Genomic DNA, 18,637 nt, shown 5'->3' on the forward strand with positions numbered 1-18,637 from the left:
CCCATCGCGCAAGGACAGAGATCGTCGAGCTGCACATCTGCCAACCTATCGTCTCCATTACCTGCTGAGAGTTCCCTGGTCAAATTCGCGCGTGGGGATCCTTCTTCGTGGACTGCTTGGCCTGCCGAGATGGAGCGCGGCAGCGGTCTGTGGTGCAGGGAGGAAATCGGGTTTTCGTGAGGTCAACTTAGCCCCATCTCTGATTAAAGTGGTGTCTTGTATACTATAGTGAGTGTAAGGTGTGTATATTTCCACCCCGCCTGCATCCCGCGAGTTGTCCACGACAAGTTCAGCCCATCCGTTAATCTTGTTTTACGTATGACGATTTTCAAATTTCAAAGACGTGGATACGCTTGAAGCATGAGCGGAACAACGATGAGGAGTTTCCGGATACTGACGAACTTCTGTCATGTGTTAGCAGAGTAATCCGGATAATGGACCTTGCGACTGGTGGACATCCGAGAGGGATGTCGTAGGCGGGAGAATTGTATACATCCTCCGCTTTCGACCAGTTGAACTCAATCACCGAGTGCGGAGTAGTCCTAGTCGTGGCTTTCCCATGCGAGTGCTCATCGCATTCAGATCCATGTCGTACAGAGGTAACAAACGTTCATGGACAGCTCGTTGATGACGACGTTGTGTTGGAAAGCCTATGCATAAGGATTTTGCATTCCACTTCAGCGCCAAGCAATTCTTGTCGGAATCGAGTGGGTTTTGCTGTATCATGATGGAGTGTGATGGCTAAGTACATGAGGCATGAATGCACGATGCCGCTTGTTGTTCAACATTAGAATGCCAGTGGACTCATGGGCGTAGTGTGTGGCCCGAGTCGAATTCATTTCGAGACAAACATAGCGCTCGATCCAAACAATACATTCTGTTTACAGATTGTTAAATAGTTTGACACTGGTACTTCCAGATGCAAGCAAAGCAATCACCGCTACCCGTGGCAAAATACGGCGACGCTGGCGACGAATGCACGTTGATCACCGAGTTGCGGTAGCCACCAACTGTCAACACAGACCGCGAAGTACGATGATCCCAAAACATGACAGTTCTGTCCTTCGACCCACTCATGACCCATCTACGAGGTTACACTTAGCACCCACATCTCAAGTTACATTTCAGCACAACATACCGTCCATCGGGTGTATAAGCCACGGACAAGACAAAGTCCTTGTGGCCTTGGAAGAGCAAGCGAGGACGAGCCGTCGTGCGTCCGGATGCCGACACGTCCCACAACATGATGTTCTTGTCCAGTGAGCCAGAGATAATGTTCTTGCCATCCGGGGAAAATGCCAATGAGTACACTGAATCATTGTGACCTTCCAATCGATCCATCAATTGAGCCGTTTGGGTGTCCCAGATTCGCACGACCTTGTCCAGCGATGCCGCGGCCAACAAGCGGCCGTCCGGCGACAACGCCACGTTCGTCACACCATCCGACGGACCTCCGCTCTCGTTGCCAAACACAGCCTGGCACTGGCCCGTGCGAGCGTCCCAGAGCCGCACCTTTCGGTCGCCCGACCCCGACACAATGTGGTTGCCCACATAGTCCAGCGAATAAATCTCGGCGTCGTGGCCGATGAGCGGCGGCGCCTCTTCGTTCGACGCCATGTCCCAAATTCGAATCGTGTTCTGGGGCATCCCAGCCACCAACTTAGTGCCGTCCGGCGAAAAACACACAGCACGGACATACGCGTCTTCCGCCTCGTTTGCAGGCGCCGCCGTCTCCTTGATCGCTGGCCTCTGCACCCAAAATGTGCGTGCGCCAGTCTGCACGTCAAACACCTGCGCCGTCTTGTGGCACCCCGTCGCCAACTTCGTCCCGTCCGCCGAAAAACGCACGCAACACACCACGCTCTGGTGGTCCAACGTGTGGAACATCTCCACCACCGGACGCTCCGTGTCCGCCACTCCCGGGCCCTTGTTGCTGTTCGTGTACGTCAGAGCCCACTTCACCTTGCTCTGCTTGGACGTCGACGAGCCATTCACGTTCGGTGTCGACGCTCCCGTCGGGACGCCACTGCTCGAGCCCGGAGGCGTCGACGGACCGCTATTGCTGGACGACGGCAGCGCCTCTGACCCGTTCTCCGACGAGTTGATCTTGCTCAAGTGGTGCATCTTGTGCGACGACGACGGCAACGGCAGACCCTGGCCGGACCCACCAGACGACGCTCCACCAGACAGCGCAGACCCATGACTCGGTTGGCCCGACGAAGGACCCCCGTTGGACGAACCGCTCTTCGACGACCGGATCTCTGAGCTGCCGCTTGTCGACTTGCTCTTCTTCAGCACCGGCGAAGAGCTCGCTGACCCTTCTCCGCCCATGTTGTTGCTGGTGGCATTGCTGCCTCCTGAGCCAGGGGGGCCTTGGATCTGCATGCGACGGCCTTGGTTGTCGCGGTCCGACAACTGTTCTCGCGACTGGCGGTCGCGGAGGTCTTCTCCAGACCGGCCGTCTTGGTCGTTGCTACGAGAAGACAAGCCAGGCATGGGGCCTCGGCGACCAGTGGGGGTGTGCAGCGACCCTTCCAACGGCGCCAACGACTGAGGCTGCATCGGACGCTCCTGGCTGCGGTCCAACGGACCCTGGTGCTGAGGCTGCATGGACCGAGAGCGGTCACGGTCGTCCAGCCCAGCTGGACGGCCCATCGAAGGAGCTGGCGCCACACGCACCGGACTCGTGCCGCGAGGGCCTCGCGACGGAAGCATCGGAGGCCCCGTGTTGACTTGCAGCGGAGGCATCGACTGAGGTCCGTTCTGGTCGTCACGGGGTCGCTTCTGCTGTTGTGCAGGCGGCATCATCTTACCGCCTTCCAGCTGCCGGCGCAGCCGGAGTACGTCGTCGTCGTACTGCTGCCGAATGCGGCGCTGGTTCTGCTCCAACGCCTTGATAGTCTGTTGGATCTGATCCATCTCCGCCACCTGGGCCGTGATCTTGCGCTCCAACTCCAAGTTTTCGATCTTGGCGATGTTCAGTTGCTGCAGGACGCTCTCAAATTCGTTCTTGGCACTCTCCAGCATCTCCACCACGCGCGACGCACTGCCTCCCGCCAATTGCTGAGGACCAGGGTTCTGGACGCCCACGTTCTGGTTGTTGCCCATGCCTATGGGGATCCCGATGTTGCCGCGGATATCACGCAAATCCTGGTGCCGCAGATCTCCTCGACCCATCGACCCCACGCCGCTCACCGATTGCGGTCCATTTGGGACGCCACCTCCAACGACACCCACGTTGACTGGGTTTGGGTTCCCTCGACGAGGAACGCCTCCTGGTGCACCACTTCCGGGGTACATGTTGCTGTATTCGATGTTCTTCTGATCTACACGCCGAGCGTTAGCGCTCCTTGCTCGTCCATGCATCCTCCCACGTCAGCAGAAAGGCCAGACTGACCGAACCCATCGCGCAAGGACAGAGATCGTCGAGCTGCACATCTGCCAACCTATCGTCTCCATTACCTGCTGAGTGTTCCCTGGTCAAATTCGCGCGTGGGGATCCTTCTTCGTGGACTGCTTGGCCTGCCGAGATGGAGCGCGGCAGCGGTCTGTGGTGTACAAAGAAATTCGAGGTATGAGGTGGACATGTTCGCCCCATCTCTGATTGAACAAGGTGTTAGTATACGAATAGTAATTAAAAGGTATGTATACCAACTTCCCGCCTGCATCCTGTGCCGAGGCAACGACAGTTCTTGAGGGTTTCACTTGGCGTTTGTATGGATGATTCAAAATTCAAACGTCCAGCTATTTGTAGGCGTGGAACATTTGGTCGCCTCTTCGACAATCCGGATACGGGGTCCGTTTTGGGCCAGAAATCGCGCGTGCGATGTATGCAAACTGCAAGTATGTTCCTGTGGTCATCCGGATAACGAGAGTGGCATATTGCCGAATGAGGGGGGTGACTGGTGGAGAGGGCCACGTAGCTCGAGGGAAGTCACAGGCGGGGTGACATTGCATACGTTGCCCCTCCCTTCGACCAACATTCTGTTTCGAGTCTGCTGCCGAGTAACGTACTGAGTGAATATGTGAATATCGGGACAAATCCTTCTGGATTTTGGGATATTTTGTCCCAATTGGATCGAAATGAGGCAAATCTTGCCGTGGATGCTTCCCCGAGGCGAAATCCACTGGCCGCATCTCACATCGTCATCACGGCGTGCCTGGTTTTCCGACATGTTGCACACGCGACGGACGGCACTTGACGGCCTAGATACCACTCGACCGCAGACCGAACGGCGAGGAGGCGGTGCTGCTTCTGCGCCCTGGGGCTGGCATGGAATGCTTTGAGGTAGAGGGATGATCTGTTACTATTTGTAGAAGCCGCTCGCACGAAGTCCATTGGCCTTGCTCGGTCTTCATGACCGCACGATTCCAGACCAGGCGATCGCCTCTCTTGCGAGGAGCGCAAGAGAGGCAATCGCTGCAGAGGCTTGGACACAAGTGGGAACGAACAAGCGCCAAATTTCGTGGTTAAATAATTGCGAATTCTATACACCTATTAAATATGGGATTGGCAAGCTAGCAGAGTTTGGCACCATTGCACAAGTTGGCGGGCCGTGGGTCGGTCGTCGGGGTGGTAGGCGAGGCATCGCATGGCCATGTCTCGGATGCTGTCGGGGCATTCGTCCGAGAACTGAGGCGTGACTGTGCCGCCGAGGACGAGCATGGCGACGCGGGCACGCGCCATGTCCACCGTCACATCGTCGTGCGGCACGCATGCCGGTAGATGGGAATACGGGATGAGGCCAGTGTCGATTTCGGAGAGGAGGACGCCAAACGAAAACACGTCGGCTGCCTCGAGAGCTTGGTCGCTCCGAAGCACTTCCGGAGCTGACCACGGGACTGTGCCCCCAGTCATCCTCGACTTGTCAACCCGGTGCGGATGGCCAGTCAAGATCACGCTGCTTCCAAAATCGCCCAGCTTGGCAGTGCACGTGGAATCGAGCAGGACGTTTTTTGCCTTGAGATCGCGATGCACAATAACGCGAGGAAGTGAATGCAGATATGCCAATGCTTCCGCGACGTCGAGGGCAACCGACAACTTGGAGAATGGTCGGCGTTGGCGGCGTGAGCAGGTAGACGCGGCCTCGCCATCGTTCTGGCCTTGACGTCGCCAATGGAGCGCATCCTCCAAAGCGATGTGGTGGGGAAGATGCCACGTCAACCAGGATGGTCGGGTGAGCGTGAGGACGTTCCACAAGTCGCCGCCGTCCATGTACTCGGTCATGACGGATAGATCATGCAGCGATGTCCACGAGAGCCCAACAAACGACACGATGCATGGGTGTTCCAGGGACGCCGTCAACCGCATTTCGTGCATGAATTGAGCGATCGCGGCGGCGTCGGTCGCAAGAGAGGGCAAGATACACTTCATGGCAGCCAGGCGCGAGTGCGTGTGGGTGGTGAGCGAGACTAGGTACACGATTCCGTTGCCGCCGGAAGCCAAGATGCGCCTGCGATGGACGACTGTCGTGTCGGGGACGACATACGGCTGCATCGTCGCGTCAAATCGAATGTCATTCGAGACAATCGAAGAAAACGACATTGCTGGCGACGACATGGGCGACGATACAAACGGAGGCGGCGACTCCAGCACGCGCCACGTGGCAAACCCATCGACGGGTAACGATGCCGAATGCGATACGTGCATGGGAGGGTGCGCTGCAGGACGACCGGGCTTCCGTCGACGGAGCTCGACGACAAGAAGCGCCAAGAGCAGGACGCTACCTGCGGACACCAGCCCGACGGACAGCCAAGGCAACCGATTTGGCTCGGGTTCTATTTCCGTCGGCTCGTTCGTGACCACAATCGGCAGCAGCGTTGAACTGCCGGGCGAATCGTCCTGCACGATGCAGATGGGAAACGTGCCCCACAGGAGCGCAACGTGCGAGTGGTTTTCGCACGTGCTGTTTGTGTTGGTGGTGGTGAAGACGACGTGGCAAAAATCATCGATCGGATGGTCATCGCTGAGCGTCGAGTTGGGGCTTTGGTTGGCCAGCTGCGAGAGCAATTCAAATTGAGATTCGTTCGCGTAAAATGCCGTGATGTTGTTCCCGGCCAAGCACCTACAGATCGCGTGGTCGCCGTCACGTGGATGAAGACGTGAGATCGCGTACAGTGTTGTCAGCGTTGGAGGAAAATTTGCGACGATTTCAGTGATCTTGTTGAACGATGCGTCTCTACATGCCCGGTTGGAGGCAGCGACGACAACGTGGTCATGTACGTACAACTTGGTCAAGGCGTCGGGAAACGTCACCGCCGCGTCGAGGCTGGACAGGCCGTTGAACGCAATATCTCTGTTGAAACATGTTGGATGCAAGGTGTGAGGAGGATGGCGCGCCATTCGCGAGAAATGGAGACGTACAGCGTGGCAAGTGCAGATGGCAAGACCCCTCGTGGGGGCAACGATTCCAGGCGATTCCCAGAGAGTCCCCTGCATGTTGCGTGACTATCCATGGTGGAAGGACGAAAAATGGTACAAGTGGCGAAGGGAGGTAGGGAACAGGGTTGTGTTGGCGATGGACGCAATCTGGTTGAAGTCAAGATGCCTACCCCGACGTGGATGAGCACGGAAGGTATGTGCATGAGGGAGCTGTACAGTTGAGTGAGGTTGCGTGGAAGAACCATGGCATCGTCAAGGGCGTGTATGCTGTTTCCAACCAGCGACCTGCTCGAGGTTGAGATGGTTGTCATGGAAAGGGTCATGCGCCATACAGCGTCGCTAGCTTGGAATTGTTGCCCGCGATGTCGCCGATGGCTTCGATCGTGTTGTGGTCGAGTTGCCTGCACAAGGGAGCATCAGTACGTTGAAGCATGACGACGACGCGTCGTACAAGATGCGGGTACCCATGGGCCACTGGACACCGTCGATCGAATGGATCGAGTTGAACTCCAATTGACTACAGCCATCCCTTTCCGAGTGACAACGACGAAGGCAGCGGCGTGCTTACATTCTTTTCGCAGACACGGCATGACCAGCGCTGTCGTGCGTCAGGTTTGTCGCCACGGCATGGATGCCCATTCTGTCGAGAATGCTAGAGGGAGGGAGGTAACGACGCAAGTTGTCGTTGACGGGATTTGCAGGTAGACGTACATGGTGGAGAAGACCGATGGGAGGTCCTGCACAAAGTCGACGTGCGGGTTCGAAGGGAATGCGCGAAGGGTGTACACTTGTTCCAGTGTCGACGTTGAACACCGGACATCGGCCATGCGGATCACGGTGCCGTTAGCGAACCAAGTGCACGTCGTCGTTGTGGAGCTGTGGTTACTGGCGTTTCCAAACGACACGCCGCGGCAATCTGTGGTGAGGGTGGATCGATTCACGCGGAGAGAGACGCGTCCAATGTCGAGGTTGCCAATGACCGGCAACTCTGTCGACGTGGCGCAAAGTTGGTCACCGTTGAGTTCGCCATGACTGGGGACGGCAAGGATAGCCAAACAGAGCCATGGCCTCCACCATCGCACCACTGCTGCATTCATTGCATGTGACTTTCTGGCCATGGTTTGCCGATAGGCTGGGCGGCGCCGGCTCCTTCCCCCATGGACCTCAAGCAAACCAATCGTCCAACTCTTGACGCTCCCCGTTCGCCATTGACTGTCCTTTTCACGGTATTAACGTCAACTAACGGGTGAACTGTCAAATACCCGGTGTGTGTGTTCTCGCCACGGGAATCATCTGGTTCGGACGACGCCGCCCCTGCTCACCCGCACGCGCAGCTGCACCCACGGGTCGGCCAAACCTCATCCACTCTGGTGCATGCGGCCTCGACACACCAGGGCGGCGTCGATCCATCTGCTAATACAACGACGATGATCTGTATGACATGTATTCCACCGCCTTGGGAAGGCTCTCCATGCAGCGTTCAGGATGCGTCCATGCCGTGAGCCACGGTAGTCCAGGGCCGATGCTTGGCTGGCAGATACGTGGCCGCCCCAAACTTTACATTACCAGAACGCCGACTGCTTGATTGTGGGTGTATCATGCGTGTTACGCTGAGTCCTCGACCTCTCCACGTGCTTGGACGACATCTCCGTTATCGGCACGTCCGACCGACCTTCCAGTTTTCCCCTTCGTACCACGTGCACTCGGCGGCGACAAACGTCGAGGCGGACTTTGCAACGTCGCCGTCCGGTTCGTTCAGTCGAAACCAAATCTGGTTTTCAATCCACGTCCGGTATAAAAACTCTGGAAAGGTCGCCGCACACACGACGACTTCATCGTTCCAGTACCGCACGACTGCCGCTGGTCCTTCGTCTTCGATGTCGACGTCCTCCACATCAAGCGGCGACGCGATCACGTGCTCTTCCAACGGTCCGTCCAGAACGAGATACCACGTCATGCAGCCCTGTTGATCGCGGTAGAACTGCATCACCGTCATGTCGACCTCAGGAATGTGAACTGGATTGGTCAATGAAAAGTACGCCGCCGTGGCCGACACAACTTTGTCTTGTAGCTCTTGCGACGTCATGACGCGGATGAATTCCGGGGAGAAGGGGTATTCCATCGCGACTTCGTTGAGTATGGCCGTGTTCTTCGAGTGCGTTAACGTCATTGGGGTCGTCAATGGCGTCCCGTCATTCAGAAAGCGCAGCCCTGCATATTTGGCAGGTGGAACCATGGGAATATGCACACCGATCAGGTCCTCCGCGGTGTCTGCGGTGTCGGTCGGTGCCATCTCCGTGCCGTACCATGCCCACTTCGGCTGCACCCCCATATTCCGAACGCATATGCTTGTACGATCTCCAAATACCCTAGAGAAATATTTAGGGTTTTTGTTGAAGCATTCATTCAATACTCAACTACCCTATGGATCAATAGGGATTTTAGATATATCCGTGTGTTTATCCGGACATCCTCCGCCACCCCACATTCCACTTCTTGCGAGCAGTTGGAGGAAACGATGGCGAGGAAGAAACGATATCGATCTGGAGAAGATGGATCGTGACCATGTGCAACCACGACGTCGGTCTTCATGCATGCTGGCACAAGAATTTGCCTCTATGTGTGTGGACAACGTGTCTAGATGACACAGGCGCGCTCACAAACGAGTTGAGTGGACGGCATCTCGGCGTCACCAACTCTCTCCACCCAGGCGAAGGCCCATCGTGAAGTTGCTCGAGGGCAATAGAAGGATGTGGAGGACATGGTATTCTTTAATTCACATGGTTGCTCCAGCATGGTCGCGTCAAAAGTCTGTCGCTCGATGAGAGCTCAAAAAGGCGAATCGGAGCCATCGTCGCTGATCTCGTGTGGTTGATTGACGTGTGTGTATCAAGCAGGATCATAGGTTGTAGTGCATGATTTCTTTCAACAACGGTATGTTTCTTTACGCGTCTTCTTTGTCCGTGTCACCTAGCGACGTCTTCTCGACTGCCTCGACTAATGCATCGTTGTCCGCTCCTTCCTCATTCCGCTGAAATCTCGTCCCCACCTATACAGTCCACCATCGTTCAACTCGACAAGTGCATGTTGTCGCAGTACCACTTGGTCACACGCTCGCTCGAGCGTCGCCACTTGAATGTGTGCCACATGAATCGACTCTCTCAACGACGCCATGGCGGCTTCTTGGAACACCGCATGCAGTTGTCCGATTGTCGCGCCTTCCGTTCGGTCCACGAGCGACGCCACGAGCGCATCGAGCGTGCCAAACGGCGACGATTCCAACGATATCGGGGTCGCGCCCACCAAATGCGTCAGCGCCGCCGTACGAGCCGCTGCTGTCGGCATTTCCAGAGCAATCTCCATGTCAAACCGCCTGGCAACCTCGTTGAAGATTTCATGTCATACCGATGGTGGACACATACCCTGGGCGTAAGATGGACGAGTCCAACAGAGATGCAGTCGTCGTTGTGGCGACTACAACAACGTGTTGCTGGATAAATTCTTGGTGCGTCCACCGCCGCATGTCTACGAGCATCCATGGGCACATGTCCATTGAGTTCATCCACCGTCTCGGCCGAACACGCCCACCTTTGCTGCCACCAGTTTGATGGAAACCATCCATTTCGGTCAGCAAGCAACTCAACACCCGGTCAAAAGTCTGTTCAGTGGTGGTGTCGAAGCCGCGCACCGGCGCGAGGCTCTCGATTTGGTCAAACAGCAAGACGCACGGCGCGGCGACGCGGGCCGTTGCGAACAGTGCCGCCAGCGCCGCCTCTGTCCCACCAACGACTTTGGTGACCTGGCAAGACAACGGCGCGGTCATGGACATCACATTCCAAAGCGTGCATGAACACCGCTGCACACATACCAAGTCGGTGCACTTGACCGATAAACACGTGGCGCGCTTTTGGATGTGAGCGCCGAGCACGGCCAGGAGGTGCGACTTGCCGACGCCGGACGGACCTGTGATTAGGACCCCCTTGGGAGGGAAGATGCCCATGCGACGGAACGGCGACGAGTCTTGCAATGGCTGCAACAGCGCCACGTCCAGCGTCTTCCAAACGTTGTCGAGGCCGTACAGCGGCGGCATTGGTGCCACTTGCGACGGCTGCGAGTGCTCGACGATACTCGAGGGACGTACGAGGGTGAGGCCGTGCTGCCATGCAGCCATGTCATGGAGGGCACCAGGACACTTTGCGACATGGATCGAGTACAACATGGCTTCTCGCACAAGGTGCAGCAAGTCTGCGCCGACAAATCCTGACGTCCGCCCCGCCACTTGTTGCAACACCGACGGGGACGGCAACGGTGGGGTGCTTTGCCGACTCATCTACATGGCCATGTCAATTGCAAAACCTTGGCATCCAAACAGCATCGTCGCTGCAAGCAGCGTACAAACTGTACCAGCTCGAGCATGGCGATCCGATCAAGTTCGCTGGGCGGGCGCAGCGCGACGTGATGAGAGAGGCGCCGGCGCACGGACGGGTCGAGAGCGTCCAGGCGGTTCGTTGTACCTGCAGGGAACCCACGAGGACAGTCGCACCACGAGCATCGATGGTCGTACCGACAACGAAAAGTTTGGACTGGTTGGTCGTGGCTTGATCCAAGCATGCCAAGAGCACGCCAAGCAGCGCCTGGTCGAGCGCAACACCGGACGATGTAGATGCAATGGCGTCCAAGTCCTCAATACACACCAAGGTAGGGACCGAGGATTCCATCGCCGCGGCAAATATGCCCGCGAGATGAGCTTCGGACTGCCCGACCTGCGTATGAAACAAATCTGGCGCCGACAGCATGACGCAATGCAGCCGCGTGGGGAGGTAGTCGTTCAAGGACGCTTGCACGAGACGAAGAATATGCGACTTGCCAACGCCAGGCACGCCGCTGAGCACCATGCCGATCGGCAACGCAAGTGGGAGTTGTGGCGGAGGAACCAGTGCGTGGACGATGGTTGACACTATGCGACGTACTTCGGTGGTATAGCCCGCCATGCCGACGCTCACGTGCCGCAAGATGTGGTCGATGAGAGAAGAAGATAATGGAGCGGAGCTATCAGGCGAACGAGTATCTCGTCGAGGCAGCGCGGCGGACGTGACAGTGACGGCTGTAGCTGCGTCGACCACAGACAGCGCGGAATGTGACGACGCATCGAGACTGACGTGTGCGAATTCAAGTGTGTGGCGCCAAGTGATAGGCACCACGCGGCGATGCCACACGACGGTGCCGCTCAGAAGCTACGAATTCAGCGTGACATTGAATAACGCTCCACGACGTACATGACCAGCGACATGTTCCATGGCGCGAGCAATCTTGGATGGGAATGGAGAGGATTCAAGCGATGGGAGATGCAGGGTGACGTTAGTTGCCGCCGGAATGACTGACGAGGATGGCCGAATGGTGACGATGTAGCAGTCGTACTCGTCGCTGACGTGCAGGCCGTCCGCTCGCGGAGCCACATATGAATCCGAAAATGAGCGTTGCAATGACACAGCGAGACCATACGACACCAATGCAACAGGAAGCCCGAGCTCCGAATATGCCTCTGCAACGTCCTGCAAGCGGTGTGGTAGGCAGACAACGGAGTGAACTTGCCCAAAGGCGATCGGAGAGTCGGCGTGATTTGAGTCGCTCACGGAACCTTGATGGATGGATGCCATGCATGCCTCGTCGAAATCACCATGCAGAGCCTCTTCTTCCATATAGATCACCGAGCGGAAGTCGCCGCTTCCGTCATGGCGTTGTGGCAGCGATACCCGCGGGACGACCAAGAGTGTCTCCATTCGATCGGGGTTGGACCGATTGTTACGATGACCTACGCTATCATTGGCCAAAACACTCGCGTAGTCATCACCGATTGGTTAATCAATTCAAATAATAGATACTGATTGGCTGAAGCAACCAAATGGGTTGCTTTGATTGGACACCCAATTGTTTACATGGGTCATGTCGACTTCCATCTTGGACGCGCATTCGACGACGAATGCCGCGGCAAAGCTCCGTTTGCTTCCACTGCTCCGAGGCCTTGCCGCCCAAAAGTCGATTCTGCATGAGCTGTGGCACACCACAATCGCTCGGAACCTCGCCGTTGCCAGCTTCTGCTGTGTGTGCATCGTGTGGCGTCGGCCTGCCATCATCGACAACGAAATTCTGTCCGTCTTGCGGCTCGGCAACTCGAAGGAGCCTCATTTCGGCCACTTCCCCTGCAGAAGCTCCGCCAACTCCTGCAACGCCTTTATCGTCAAGTCGTCGGCCATACCGGTTGAACGCATCTGATGCCGAGGAAAAGCTCCGACGCGAGCAGCCACAAAAGGAATCCGACGAAGAGCGTGCGCGCGAGATCGCCGCTGCAAAACGGGCAATGGCCGACGCGAAACTAGCCCAACTGGAGCGAAGTAGTAGGTCGTCGGCGCCCAAGGCTTTGCCTCGTGAAACGCCGCAGAAATCAGTCGTGGGGAGAACTCGTCGACCGTTCTCGTCGCCTTCTACTTTCGACCAGCATGCCATCCATCCTTGCGGTCACGGTGACGCCCACGAAAGCCTACGACGCAAGCATTGTTCCTCCTGTGGTCAAAGCCCATCTCAACCTGCGGTGCCCACGACCGCACAGCCGTCACCTCCACAAATGTCTTCGCAAAGTCGTCCCTGCCGTCAATGCGGAGCCGCACTTTCGACTCCCAGCTCAAAGTTCTGTGCGTCATGCGGTTCATCTATAGAAACCCCGTCATTGAATGGCCCTTCACCACCCGCATCCACTGCACCAGCTGTAGCCACCGCAATTCCTCCACCCGCAATTACCGCAACCTCGACACGACCTGCGTCAACTCTGTCAAGACCCTATTCGGACGTTGCGTCGCGGTATTTAGCAGCCGTTGCTGCCCCTCCCACGACTTTCAGCTCGCGACCACCACCATCGGCCGCACCCCCGGCCCCAGCATGTCCCTCCGCAGCTCCATCGTTCCAGTTTCCCCCCGGGACGACGTTCGTGCCCCCCGAGCTCGGCACTGGCCATGTCTACACGATATCACAGACGATATCTCGGTCGGTCACTTATAATGCCAGTTAAGTCGTCCAGCGATCGTTTGACGGGTCCCATGTCCACACAAACACGGACGGCTTGACTTGGCACCCCACGGGGACCGATCGATGGATGGGAAAGATGCCAGGGTCAACGTGTGCATGCACTGGAATGGCGTCGTTTCTGTCGACGGCCGGCGGCGGGCCATGGGTCTTCATCCACGCACGGAGCGTTTCAATGGCTTGAGCACGTCGATGGCGAACTACCTGACGCGCCCAGCAGCAGCGAAACCACGCTTGCAGTGTCATACAACTGCGGTGGCGACGGCGATGGCGCGGTCGCCACCAATTTTGTACAAAGCACCACAGCACACGACGATGATATAGGCTCTCGTCCGCATCATTCGAGGGAATAGGCGAGTCGATGTCGCAAGTGACCGATGGAACGGCGACAGTTGGACGCGATGGAAGGAATCGAGTCGGTGTCGGGCGTGCCGACTCGGTGGTGGGCACGGACAGCACCCACGCCAAGGGCTGGGCTAACTTGTCTTCGTGGCTTGTCCAACAAGATGAAGCAGAGGGGGGGCTGGTGTCCAGCGGAGACATCCCCGTGGCAACTTGAGCCTGTCGCGATGAGTCGTGGGCGGCACACGATGAAGCGTTGGGGTGGCGCGCAAGCACCGGGTCCTCTTGCAACACCGCCGACGGACGACGACCGATCGCAGTTGTGTGTGTGTGGTTGAGTCGGCCCTCATGTGGCTGTGAAAGGAGCGCATCGTCAACTGAAACTGATGTCGCAGACGACGTTCCAGCAGATATCTCGACCTCCCATCCTCGTGGGCTTCCTTGATTTGTCTGGATTGGCAGCACGTGGTCCGTCTCGAATGGCGTCGTGTTGTTGCCGTGGTGGATGCGCTGTGCTGCGATCTCGGCGATGATGGGCCTTGATTCGTCACGCTTCGGCGGGGTTGTGGATGGCGCAGCCCGCAGGTTCGACCGCCGACGGTGGCGCCGCTGGAGCTGAATGGTGTGGAGCTTCAGTGCACCAAACCTAGTTCTTGCCACGTGCATTCGCCAGGTTGCTTGGAGCAGCGTCCAAATGCGACCCCACGCGCTGTTTCGCCTTTGTCTGGACCGACGTCGAGCCCAAGCTTGAATCTGCATGGCTGCTGCCACCTGAAGCCTTCGCCGCCGTCTCCACCACGCTTGAACTGCACACACTGCAAAGCGCCGACGCTGTTGTCGTTGGGTCTCGAGCCGACGATTGCGGTGACGGCGATAGCTGCCTTGGATCTACACGATCGGCCAGAAGGGACCAGTTAGCGGCGCTGCAGCACAGGAAAAGGCTCCACTCAAAGGCGAAGTGTGCGCCCTACCACTCGACACGCACGAGCCTGCGCCTCCATCGCCTCCCGTCGCCAAGCACGGCATGCAAGCCGTCGGCGCCACAGTCGACCAGCTCGTCCAATCTGCATGAGTCATCACACGTCGATTCGAAAAGACGAATGGTCGCACCTGAAATGCAGCGCGAAATTTAATAGCGACCTGACGCACCAAGCGCTGGGCAGCAAGGCGACCAATGTGACCGCGCCACAGCCGCTGTACAACAAGGGCGGCGCATGTATGCCTGTGATGGAGAACATGACGCCGGCATGCTCGCTGCACCACCCGCGCCGCATGATGTCGCTTCATGGCCACGATCGAAACAGCAACTGCGACGACTTGCGCTGCCAGCTTTCGTGCAAACATACCGATGAGCCGGCGGTATCTCGCCAACGTTGTCGTGGACGAGGAGCAGGATGGTGTCGAAAACGCCGCCGCTGTCTTCGACGGCAAGACGTGGCGTCGGCCCAGCAATGCAGTCGGAAGTTGATGGGCCAACCGATCCTTGGTCTCGAGATTTGTCGGGGACTGTATGGGCATGCACGGCGTACTGCGGCTCGCGGGGGTGCGCTCGATTGGGGTGCTGTTGTGTTGGACGGCGCAATTGATTTTGAACAACGGGAATTCGACGGTCTGGTGTGTGGTTGGTGCTTGGTAGCGTCGGGGATGGGTGGTCGGTAGCTGATCCTTGGTGAACCTCGGAGAGGTGACGACGCAAGCCCGGTTGGCTTCTCGCAAAGACACGAGTTGTTGGAGGTGGGCTGAGTGGAGCCCTGGAGACGGCTGCGACGTGTGCGGAACATGTCTACGGGACGCCTTTTTCGAGGAGGCGAGCGTTGCCGCCATCCGCAACGAATGTCGTCGTTCATGCGCATCTGGAAAGGGAGCCGAGGTCATTCCCTTGGTCATCTAGGCAACATGGCACTCGGCGCACGACGACAACAGTCTGAGAGTGGATGGATTCTGGAGCGTTTCGCTCGCGTGATACCACTTGCGCGTAACTGCTCCATGTAGCCCACTCGAAGGCATGGCACGCGTATGAACAATATCAGTCTTCTCATGCTGGTTGGCGAGATCTCGTCGGTCGGTGCGAGTGGCGGGTCGGCTCGTCCAGCCATCAACGTCACCTGTCTCACGACATCGCGGATGCGGCGCCTTGAATCTCCATGCTTGTCGCCTGTCTACTACATTGAACGGAGCATGGACAAGTGCACCATCTGCACGGTCCTCTAGATACCAAATGAAAGCCGCCATTGCTCTGGCACAGCGACGTCGCGCGCGGCGGCAGTGGAAACGACTGCGAAACGGCCACCACAACGTATTTTTTTTCGGTCGGGTCGTATTGGACTTGGGGTTTGTATGGTGGCCTGGTAACGGTCGGCCATTTAATTCGGCGCGAGGGAGTTTCAGCGTTGGTTTTCCCAGTCAGATGTGAAGCCATCGTGCGTTTTGCCTTTCATCGTTGTGGCACCTCAACGTCGTTATTACAACTTTGGCCGACGAAGCGACCATGTCCAAGAAGAACCTGTCGAACATCCGCACCGCGAGCATCCACGGCCCGGTGCTGGTGTCGCCGATCTCGGTCGCGCATCGGGTACACACAAGCCACGACGTGGCCGCACGACCTCATCGTTGTCTTGGCGACACATGGATAGAACAAAGCAATGGAAGCCGCGACGGCCGACGGAAAGAAAGGAGGTGACGGCAACAACCACGTGCGGGCGCAGTGGATTGCCAACCTCAAGAAGAAGAGCATGGCGACGGAGGCAAGTCCGCTCGCCATGTCGTCGACGTCATCGTCGTCGTCGCTGCATCACCAGGACCACTTCTTGCAGCAGCAGCATGCGTGCATGCTTCTCGCTTCTGAGGTACGAGGCAGTCACTCCATCGTCCGCCTGCATTCGCAAGTCTCATGGACACGCGGCAGAACCTTGCGTACGACATGTACTCGGGAGTAAAGGTGGAGCCCCGGGCCACCGTCGACATCCCGCCCAAAAAGTGGATCAAGCCTCTGCTCAAGAAGCGCAACGGTGCGCTCGACATTCACAACGGCCCCAAGCCACGCACGCCACGACGCAAGCTCAATTGTGGCAACGCATTCGAAGACATGCACATTCAAACCAACAACCAGCATGTGCTTGGAGACTCGACGTGGAGCGGGTTTCCCGGCGTCGGAACACCGTCTGCGCATTACCATTCGTCTCATTCCCACCACCACCACCACGTCCATGCGCACCAGGCGCATGCGGCGGTCACGGGGGCCCTCCTCCCGAACGACCACCTCTTTGGCCCCGACATGGACTTTGGATGCAACTTTGAAACCTTTCTTGACCTGCCGACGCCCAAGTTGGCCGACATGCCCAGCGTCGTCCCCACCTTCGCCCTCCTGCATGACAGCGACCCGAGCAACGCAGTTGCGACTACGACCCCGCGCAACAAGAGTCTTCAGCAGTATCAGGTCCCTCCCACGCTCGTCCGAACGTCTAGCGTCGAGCAGGAAGGGCTCAGCTACTGCCTCGGCCAGACGAGGCTCCACTCGTCGTCGTGCTCGTCCACCGCATCCAACCAAGACGACAACGACGTCGTATTTGGGGACGGCAGTCATGCATGTCCCTCCGACCCCCCTGGTGCAGTGGTGTCATCCGCGACGCCGTCGTCATCGGCTTCCTCGGCAGGGTGCATCTTTGACCACACCAAGCACCCCGAACTCGAAGGGATGTTCGACTACGAGTTCAACGACGACGACATTGACAAGGAAGTGGATAACTTTTACATGGCGGACGGCCACGAGCTCGAGATCGACCTGATTGCGTGAAGCGCGTACCTCCCCATCGTGGCGCGCAACCACATTGCGGTCGTCGTCGGTCCTCTTCTACCACACCGTTAGCGTTTTCTCTCAATTAGCGTACAACACCCCCTCCATCCAAATGGCAATCAATTTTGTAACAATTCCGATGGATGCATGGGCAGTGGACGAGGCGGGGATGGGCCGGATGCACACGCTTCCATGCCAAGAGCGGCGCCGCGAGGGCAACATACCGCGAGGTGGTTTGTGGTCGCCGTCGACGTGATGACTGTCGCGACGCTTGGATCAACTGCATGTGGGCGGTGAATGAGCCTAACTCAGCCATGTCAAAGGGTGAACAAAGGAGCGCCGTCGAGGTCTATTCGATCCTGCGGAACGTGAACGCGCGTGAGAGCTCCAAGGATGGACATGCATGGAGAAAAAGGCGCAGGACGAGCGCGTTCAAAACGACGTAGGTTGCCATGAACCGGTCGATGGGGGAGATTGGGATGCAACGAGAATCGGATCACATACAGGTGAAAGTCGGTGGCACGGTCGTTCAGCCGCAAGTACGGCTTGGCCTGCGTGCAGTTCCGCAGAGGACGGTCACGACGGTGTCGAAGGAAGCGATAATCTTTGAGCACTCAAGGACTACTCGCGGTGGTCGATCAAACGGATCTTGGCAAGGAAGCATGGATGAGCCGCAGGTCGAGATGGCGCTCGTTAAGGTCGTCGTGCGTCCAGAACGTGCTGCTCCGAGAAGCAGTCAGCGCCAATCATGGAATATAGTACAGCGCACGCGTTCCCTCTCTCTCCGCGCTTTCGTCCGCTTTCACATCCCGCCTTCATCGATTCGCGTCATCCACAAGGTTGGCCATCGTCGACTTCGGCGCCACATCGGACACGGCGTCGCTGGTCGTAACGTAGTGGAAAGTCTCGGTATTTGGTCATCTAGTTCCATAAATACCCTAAATAGGCTGCTCCATTGCGTACAATAGGGCAAATTGTCCCGCTAGGACGGGAAATATCCCTAAACAAGGATTGTCCTCCTGCAGAAAACACGTCTTGGAAAT

The 18,637-nt window shown here is 57.5% G+C and overlaps 5 protein-coding genes across 5 annotated transcripts; 2 read left to right on the forward strand and 3 right to left on the reverse strand.

Moving 5' to 3' along the window:
- Nucleotides 1–891: 891 nt before the first annotated feature.
- H310_01623 (TKL protein kinase) lies at nucleotides 892–7,556 on the reverse strand (the record flags this gene model as incomplete). The annotated part of the gene is made up of 14 exons (XM_008864782.1): nucleotides 7,094–7,556; nucleotides 6,951–7,034; nucleotides 6,834–6,899; nucleotides 6,715–6,783; nucleotides 6,599–6,667; nucleotides 6,480–6,548; nucleotides 6,365–6,433; nucleotides 6,228–6,296; nucleotides 6,117–6,179; nucleotides 4,536–6,065; nucleotides 4,185–4,262; nucleotides 3,403–3,446; nucleotides 1,139–3,326; nucleotides 892–1,084 (listed from the first exon to the last, which is right to left on the reverse strand). Exons 1-14 carry the CDS (start codon nucleotides 7,498–7,500, stop codon nucleotides 892–894), a joined length of 4,998 nt encoding a protein of 1,665 aa, XP_008863004.1. The 5' UTR covers nucleotides 7,501–7,556.
- Nucleotides 7,557–7,812: 256 nt separating this feature from the next.
- H310_01624 (hypothetical protein) lies at nucleotides 7,813–8,723 on the forward strand. Its single transcript, XM_008864783.1, has one exon. The coding sequence runs from the start codon at nucleotides 7,981–7,983 to the stop codon at nucleotides 8,350–8,352; it is 372 nt and encodes a 123-aa protein (XP_008863005.1). The 5' UTR covers nucleotides 7,813–7,980; the 3' UTR covers nucleotides 8,353–8,723.
- Nucleotides 8,724–8,880: 157 nt separating this feature from the next.
- H310_01625 (hypothetical protein) lies at nucleotides 8,881–12,172 on the reverse strand. The gene is made up of 8 exons (XM_008864784.1): nucleotides 11,659–12,172; nucleotides 10,947–11,616; nucleotides 10,787–10,896; nucleotides 10,251–10,712; nucleotides 9,971–10,181; nucleotides 9,805–9,907; nucleotides 9,482–9,755; nucleotides 8,881–9,431 (listed from the first exon to the last, which is right to left on the reverse strand). The coding sequence occupies exons 1-8, from the start codon at nucleotides 12,160–12,162 to the stop codon at nucleotides 9,327–9,329; spliced, it is 2,439 nt and encodes an 812-aa protein (XP_008863006.1). The 5' UTR covers nucleotides 12,163–12,172; the 3' UTR covers nucleotides 8,881–9,326.
- A 174-nt stretch (nucleotides 12,173–12,346) lies between these two features.
- Nucleotides 12,347–15,755, reverse strand: H310_01626 (hypothetical protein). Its single transcript, XM_008864785.1, has 3 exons — nucleotides 14,912–15,755; nucleotides 14,773–14,865; nucleotides 12,347–14,689 (listed from the first exon to the last, which is right to left on the reverse strand). Exons 1-3 carry the CDS (start codon nucleotides 15,686–15,688, stop codon nucleotides 13,442–13,444), a joined length of 2,118 nt encoding a protein of 705 aa, XP_008863007.1. The 5' UTR covers nucleotides 15,689–15,755; the 3' UTR covers nucleotides 12,347–13,441.
- A 475-nt stretch (nucleotides 15,756–16,230) lies between these two features.
- Nucleotides 16,231–18,498, forward strand: H310_01627 (hypothetical protein). The gene is made up of 3 exons (XM_008864786.1): nucleotides 16,231–16,373; nucleotides 16,435–16,647; nucleotides 16,707–18,498. Exons 1-3 carry the CDS (start codon nucleotides 16,290–16,292, stop codon nucleotides 17,592–17,594), a joined length of 1,185 nt encoding a protein of 394 aa, XP_008863008.1. The 5' UTR covers nucleotides 16,231–16,289; the 3' UTR covers nucleotides 17,595–18,498.
- Nucleotides 18,499–18,637: the final 139 nt, after the last annotated feature.

Source organism: Aphanomyces invadans (assembly GCF_000520115.1).
Source record: "Aphanomyces invadans strain NJM9701 unplaced genomic scaffold supercont1.2, whole genome shotgun sequence".
NCBI classification, from domain to species: domain Eukaryota; phylum Oomycota; class Saprolegniomycetes; order Saprolegniales; family Verrucalvaceae; genus Aphanomyces; species Aphanomyces invadans.